Source organism: Zootoca vivipara, chromosome 4 (genome assembly GCF_963506605.1).
Source record: "Zootoca vivipara chromosome 4, rZooViv1.1, whole genome shotgun sequence".
NCBI lineage: Eukaryota > Metazoa > Chordata > Lepidosauria > Squamata > Lacertidae > Zootoca > Zootoca vivipara.
In genome coordinates this window covers 91,768,870-91,776,670 of record NC_083279.1, presented here as the reverse complement: position 1 = coordinate 91,776,670, position 7,801 = coordinate 91,768,870, and the positions used below count along the sequence as shown (strand labels likewise).

Sequence of the window (7,801 nt, the reverse complement as noted above, 5' to 3'; positions counted from 1 at the left end):
GGAAGAGGATCCCCAGATGGAAGAGAATTGCATCATGCGAACCCTACCTGCACCCCAAAATGGTACAACCCAGATGGACATTCAAGAGATGCAGAAAAGAACGGCAACATCCCACAATGGCAACGTGGACATTCCTGGTTCCCTGCTGATCTTCCAGAGAGAGGCATCTTATAATGAAAGGACATCTTTCTCTCTCTCTCTCTCCAGCACAATCACTGTTGCATAGGACTCATTGTGCACGCCTAGTTTAGATGCGTTTCCTGAGTTCTCTTAATTGCTTCACCAGAAGCGCTCAACGCCTGACACTTCAAGGGAGGGGTCATCCACAAAGTGTGACACGTCCCAAGGTCCCCTTTAATGCCCGCTTGCCACATGTCCCGCCCTTTTGACCAACGCCCCATTCTCCTCCGATGGCACTTTTGCCAACTCACCACACACTCCTAGGCACGGGGCGGGCCCCGCAAGCGTATTCGCTCCTTGACTTTGCAAATTTCTCTTTTAAAAAGTTGCTGGCCGCCACGGGCAGGCAGAACGGAATACCGCAAGATCGGTTTCCAGAATGGCTGATGGACTAAACTCCGTCCTTTCCCCAGTGTATTCCATTCACCACACCACTACTATGAGCACCTCGGACCCATATTAACACTATTTCATTCATCGGTGTGCCAATCCATCGGTTGGCAATTAATTCTACTCCTTGGACATCCTCCCTGACCAGATAATTCTCAAGTCTCTCAATGCGACAAGAGTACGTTTATTTCTCTTTTGCGGGGCAAGCGTTGTGCCAGAAAAAATAATAACAACAGCCACTGGGCATATTGGTCATCTTTTCAGTGAAGGCCGGTTCCATTTGCCAAGTTCCATGGCACCAGGCAAATCACGCTGGCACAATCCAACACATAGCTGCCAAGTTCCGGCCTGAGAAATAAGGGACTGGACCGGAAGTAGCAGACCGGAAGTAGTGCTGCCGCCATTTTGGAACTGGGCGGAGCATGCTCAGAAGCTACTTTTGATGCTACTCTGCCCTGTTCCAAAATGGCCGCCGCGCCAGAATAAACTGGGGGAAAACAAAAAAATCCGGGTTTTTTCGGCTGTGAACAGCTGGGAAAACGGGGGTTTCCCGGGGAATACGGGAGACTTGGCAGCTATGATCCAACATGGAAGTGCTCACTGAAACAGACATTTCATAAAAGTACTTCCGCCCCATGCATTTCAATGGAGCACAATGACAGAAGTTCCTAGCAGACGGCGTCCCTAAAAGGACCTGGTGTGGGTAGAGGGGCTTGCGGTGTCACTAGGAACCCGAATAGTTCAAGGGAACTGGAGCTGGCAGGATACGAGTCTGCCTCAAAATGACAATGTCCCGGCCCTGAATTATGGCTGCTTCAGACATGAACCGTTTTCTTACAGGCTAGAGGAGGAAAGCTTATCGTGCACATTCCACCTGCATGAAAAACGGCCTGGTGCACACACCTTACAACAGCAATAACAACCAATCTACACTTCAAAGGACAGAATAAGGTAGTAAAATCCTGGAATGTACCACTTCAGCTGGCCCTGGGGGGGGGGTGAGTGGGAGGCGGGAACCTTCGCTTTTTAAAACACACCATTGTGGGGGAAAGGAGAACAGCACCCAAATGAAATAAAAACCAGCACATCAGGGTAAGGAAGAATCTAAACCTCGCTCTTAGGTATTGGTCTGCTCTACGCAGAGAGTGCTTATTGTGGTTTTGTTTCACATGGGAAACTTTCAAAAGTACTTAAGACTTTTCACACACCTGCAGCCAGGCACTCTGAATTGGTCCAGTCCAGAATTCTACAGCTTTGTTCTAGGTCAGGCATCCTCAAACTTCAGCCCTCCAGATGTTTTGGACTACAATTCCCATCTTCCCCGATCAATGGTCTTGTTAGCGAGGGATCATGGGAGTTGTAGTCCAAAACATCTGGAGGGCCGCAGTTTGGGGGTGCCTGTTCTAGGTCCTGTGCAGCCTGAATCTAAGGTGTAAAAGATAAGAGATGAGAGGGGCTTCGGTTTTGTGGGAAGAGTTTACAATTCTTTCCCCTGCGTCATTCCCCCAAAACCTAAAATCAACTCACACAGACCCAGTTAGTGTTGGCCCCATGGAAAAGGAAATCCAGGAGCAGTTAGGTTAAACCAGGGATGGGTAATGGTCCGTCTCCATGCGTTGCTGAACTACAGTTCCCAACAGCCCCTGCCAGAACAGCCAAGAGTCATGGGACTTGTAGCTCAGTAACATGTAGAATTAACCCCCCCCCCCAGCTTGAAAGGAAAATCAAATATCTCAGGAGATTCAGAAACAGGTCTCCCACATGCTTACTTTCCCATCCAATCACTCATACCTACATTAGTCGCAACCGTAAACAGGAAAGAAGCAACTTTCGTAACCTGGTCGCCTGAAGGGAATCCTCAACTGACCACAGGCGACCAGAGGAGTGGCATTTTATAGCCCTCCTTCACACGGCAAATGGGTTTCCCCGTGAGTACGCCATGTTGTCTCCCAATGAACCAGTTGAGTGTGGAGAGACATGCATCTGTAAACACACCGGGCCATCATAGCTGCCAAGTCTCCCGTTTTCCCCGGGAAATCCCCGTTTTTCCTAGCTGAAAAAACAGATTTTTTTTCCGGTTTATTCTGGCGCGGCGGCCACTTTGGAACTGGGCAAAGCAGCATCAAAAGTCACTTCTGAGCATGCTCCGCCCAGTTCCAAAATGGCGGCAGCGCTACTTCCGGTCTGCTATTTCCGGCCGGTCCCTTATTTCTCTGACAGCAACTTGGCAGGTATGCGGGCCATGCACCAGGGATCTGCAGCTGGTCAAAGCTTCCAGCAAAGCGTCCTCCACACGTCTACAGACCTGCATCTCCCCTTACCATTTATAGCACCCATCCAGGGAAGACACTACAAATGTGTGTGCCACATGGAAGTGCTGGCCAGGCCCTACAGTGGGCTTCCAAACTGCACTGGAAATATGCAGCAAAAGTGGCGCATCACTTCGACACAGGTGCGCACCTTTCTCATGCAGACCCATGTGGCAGGTGTGCCTGTGTGAAGCAACCTGGGTTTCCCCACCACCACCCTCGCTCCAAATATTCAGAGGAAGTAAGTAGAAATCAAGTCAGCTCAGGAGGGGAGGTATTCTGCATATTCCTGAATAGCACCGGGAGCCTAAGAATGTTGTAAATCAGGTGTGCTGGACACCAGAGGCTGCTTTATACAGAGTCAGACCATTGGTCCGTCTAGCTCCATATTGTCTACACTGACTGGCAGCATTTGAGACAGGGGTCTCTCCCTGTGGTGCCTGGAGATGCTGCGGATTGAACCTGGGACATTGTGCATGCAAAGCAGGTGTTCTGCCACTGAGCTCCGGCACCACCCCAATCCTACATAGGTTTATGCAGAAGTAAGTCCCAGAGTTCATCAAGGCTTACTCCCAGGTAAGCGAGCAGAGAACCACAGCTTTAAACTCTTGAGCAGGTTTTCAAGTGAGTTGCAGGTTCTGTTTTAGCCTTTGGCCAGCAGGCCTTCCTCTCTGCTTGCAGGGAGCTTTTAAAACATGCAGGACGCTGGGAATCAGGATTTCACACGAGCTAAAACCAAGAGGCATAAACAGGGGAAGCAAGAACCATTGGCATTTTCATTTCAGAATCTCACCCCATAAAACAACCCAAAACCCTTTTTTATGTGCAGGATGACCAAAGACAATCAGGAGATAGTTAAGAACTGATCCCATTTGGCAACAAGCAGGATATGTATGTTAACACACCAAACAACCTCTAACATTATTCAATGCTGGCATGCACCTGCCTCTATCGACAACCCACGAACCAGATGCGCTTGTGTCAAAAAATAACCACCGTATGAGAAGGAGAGCCCTGTTGGATCAGACCAAGGCCCTATCATCCAGTCCAGCAACCTGCTCTCAGAGTGGCCAACCAGATGCCCAAAAGGAAGGCACTCTACCCCATTTGTGATCCCCAAAACTACCGTATATACAGCAGCACCCTGCCTCCAAGAGGCAGCAAACAGCCACCAGGGCTAAACAGTGCTAAGCAGTTTGGCTCAGCGGCATTTGGAAGTGTGAGAGGCCGTTTAGAGTTATGGCAAGACGGGCTTCTGTGCTCAATGAACATCCATGGTTTCTAGGGTGAAGATCAGGACACAAAAGTTTTTGAGCCTTTTTTTTGGGGGGGGGGCAAAGTTGTTGAACTTTTCCGCCCATACACTAGCGTATTCTGACTATGTCTGGGGAGTTCCAGACATATGGCAACCCTAATGGCGTCCCGCCCAAAGGATCCTGGGAACTGTAGTTTCAAATCCTTGCTAGGATCCCTCGCCAGAAGTCCGCTCTCACAGGGGCTCCTTGGACAAAGAAATTGGTTGCTATGCCAATTTAACGAGAGCCAAACTTAACATTGCTAAAAGGCATGTCAGGGATTTGTTTTATTTAATCATAGGGGCACGGGGGAGGTTCATTGGACCCACAACATGCAAGGCGGTGTGGGGGGGGAGAGAGTTTAACCCTTCCCATCCTGTTTTTCTGATTTAAAAAATCCTGCCCACCCCAATTAGCCTTAGGGGGGATTTTTTTTCCTCCCCCACTCCAAGTCTTATAGCATAGAATCATATCATGGTAATGTTGGAAGGGACCCCCAAGGGGCATCTAGCCCAACCCCGTGCAATGCAGGAACCACAGTGAAAGAATCCCTGGCAGTGATGGTTTTCATCACAATAGTGGAAGGGAAAGGAAGGGTTAAAGATATATGGTGTTCCAAAATGCCAGCTGCACTTAGTTGTGGTATCTGGGTAGCATCTACAAAATGTTGGACTGGATGGGCTCCCCTGGCCTGATCCTGCTACAGCGCTCTCCTGATGTCCTTTACTGCTAGGGTGTAGATCTGCCCAGGGGCTATTAAGAAGTTATCCAGAGCCATTCCTGCCCCTAATAGACGCCTCTTATTCGAGGCATTTTCTATGGGATCCATTAAACTCCCCCCCCCCAAAAAAAGCGCCAGTGCCTCCGAAATTTTGGGGATCTGCCAATCCCCACAACCTTCCAACCCCCTTCTCTTTCACAGCTCAACCTCCCTCCTCTAAAGGCTGGAATAAGCAGGCACCCCCCTGCTATACCCCGGGGCGAAATCGTAGGGCATGGCCGGTGGCGCAGGAGGGAGCGCGCACTCAGGGAAGAAGGGAGCAAAGGCCGCGGCCGAGACGTGCGCCCCGGCCGCGGCACCGCTGCTCTCGGGCGCCGCTGCCGGGTCCGAAGGGGCGGCGTAGAGGGCGGCGAGAGGCCGCAGGGGGGCGTCGGAGAAGAGCAAGTGGGGCAGCGGGTGCAGGGGCTCGTAGAGAGGCGCCTCCAAGCCCAGATCCGGCGGCTGCAGGCGGCTGCTAGGGAAGACCGGCTGCTCCGGCTCGGCGGGAGGGAGCAGGGCGCCGTAGTCGGGGACGGCCAGCAGGTCGAAGAGCTCCTCCGACGGGACGGGGCCCGCTGTGTCTTTCGGGACGGAGCTAGCCGCGGCCGGCTCGGTGAAGAAGGAAAGGGGCAGGTTGCGGTTCCGGAGAGGCACTTTCTTCCCGCCGATGGAGGCAGAGGGACCCGGGACGCCTTCCTTCTCTCCCGACGGCGCGCCGCCGCCCGCAGCAGCCCCGACGGCGCGATCGAAGCCCGATGGGCGCACGGAGCCGAAGAGCGCCGCCAGGCTCTTGCTCTGCAGCGCGCTGGCTTCGCGCTTCTGGGGCGCTTTGCAGTGCGCCACGGCGCCGCCGGGGGGCGAGGCGGACGCCGACGCCGCTCCATGCGCCGTCCCAGCCGGAGTCCTCTTGTTAGCAGGATGTGGCTGCTGCTGGGAGCTCAAATTATTACTGTTGTTATTGTTGTTGTTGTTATTATTAGACGCCTCCTGGCTCCCAGGCGTTGCAGCAGCCGTCTGGGCTCCCCCTATCATGCCGGTGCAGCGCTTGATCTGCTTCTGCAAATATTTCCGGTGGTTGACTTTGCGCTTGGATTTCACCGGCTTGTCCAAGGCTAGTTTGATGTTGCTGCAAGCCGAGTCGATGAAGCTCAAGAGGTCGCGGGTGGCTTCTTTGAAATCCCCGGGGTCGCCCCCTCCTGCTACTCCTGCTCCTCCGCCTCCTAGCAAGAGGGTCCCCCCGTCCTCGTAGCTCTTTTCCAGGTCGACGAAATCCCCCAGCCCCGCGGCGCCGGGAAAGCAAAACGGGATGAAATGGTGGTGCGGGTGAACCGCCGCCGCTTGCACCGCCATCGCCGTCGAGTGCTTAGCTCCTTAAAGAGGGCAAAAAACTTTTTCTTCCCAAAATAAAAAAACGCAGGAGTTGAAAAGCAAACACTGCTTGTCCGGCAGCCCCTCGTGGCTACTTTCTGTACCCGGGAGGAGGAAACGGCCGTCGAGACCAGCAGCCGGCGCAGCGCGGTGGCATTTTCTCGCTCCCTCTCGGTCCTCTCCCGAGCCTTTTTGTCCAGCCGCAACCGCGCGCAAAGCAGCCTCCTTGGCTCGATCTCGTTGCCTGGGTCACCGATGCAAACTGGGAAGAGGCTGGACATCAGCTCTTGGCCTCGCTCCGACGGCTCTCCGACGGCATCCTCCCTCCTCCCCGCCCCATCGCGCTTTTACATTTGGCTCCCAGAGGAGGAGGAGGAGGAAGAGGCTGGTGATGCGTCGTGGGGAGGAGGGACCACCACCCTTTTCAGATGGGGGGTTTAACCCTTTATTGGGCCTGCCTTTGAAATAAATAAACCCTCGTTTCGCAAGAAGAACCAGGCTGCTTAATCAGGCTGGTTGGACGTCTAAGTTCAGCAGAATTCCGACTGTTGGAAACCGCAGGACGGGAGAGGCAAATTGTGCTGAAATGCTGCTGGCTGGTTTGCCACAGGCTGCATCTGTCCTGTTGACCACTTTGAGAACACGATGCCAGACTACATGGGCCATGATTGGCCTGATCCCAGCAGTTTGGTCTTAGCATCCTGCTCTCACCGTGTGCAGCCAGATAAAACCCAATGTGAAGCAGAACTAGCAGGAACCGAGTGCAAATTTCTCCCCGCTTGTGATTCCCAGCAACTGCAATTCCAAGATGGTGGTGGAGGTAGAACACAGTCTTCATGGCTTGTAGCCATTGATTGCCTTCTCCTTCTTGGACCTGGGATGGCTCAGTTGGTGGGCAAAAGATCCCACTCTGGGCGACTCCCAACAGAATATTAAAAACACGATAAAACATCCAACTTTAAAACCTTCCCTAAACAGGACTGCCTTCAGATGTCTTCTAAAAGTAACCTCGCTTCTCGCAGGGAGGGAACCGCCAGAAGGCCCTAGACCAGGGGTCCCCAGAGTTACCCAGCTTTGGGCCGGAGGACAGGGGAGTGCGCACCCGTGCGCATGCGCACACACACTTACTGGCGCGGTGGCACGCTTCCAGGTCGAAAAAATCGCAGAAAACAGTTTGTGTGCATGCGTATGCCCCCCGACCCGGAAGTGCACCGGAAATGACCTCTTCTGGGTCGGGAGAGGCCCATACGCATGCGCACAAACGATTTTCGGCGCTTTTTTCCGATTTGGAAGTGCGCCGCCGCGCTGTGCGCCGTAAGAGCAGACGGCGGCAGGGGTCGTCGCGGGCCGGATTGGGAGGCCAATTGGGCCGCATCTGGCCCGCGGGCCGTAATCTGGGGACACCTGCCCTAGACGCTGGACCTCAGTGTCCGGGATGAATGATAGGGGTGGGTGGAGATGCTCCTTGAGGTATACTGGGCCGAGGCCATTTAGGGCTT

General features: G+C 53.4%; 1 protein-coding gene across 1 annotated transcript; it reads right to left on the bottom strand.

Moving 5' to 3' along the window:
* Positions 1-5,060: 5,060 nt before the first annotated feature.
* Positions 5,061-6,631, bottom strand: FAM181B (family with sequence similarity 181 member B). Its single transcript, XM_035115392.2, has one exon. It carries the CDS (start codon positions 6,282-6,284, stop codon positions 5,112-5,114), a length of 1,173 nt encoding a protein of 390 aa, XP_034971283.1. The 5' UTR covers positions 6,285-6,631; the 3' UTR covers positions 5,061-5,111.
* Positions 6,632-7,801: the final 1,170 nt, after the last annotated feature.

What these genes read in the sequence shown, in the direction of transcription:
- FAM181B (XM_035115392.2), bottom strand. Translation starts at nt 6,284, where the DNA reads ATGGCGGTGCAAGCGGCGGCGGTTCACCCGCACCACCATTTCATCCCG.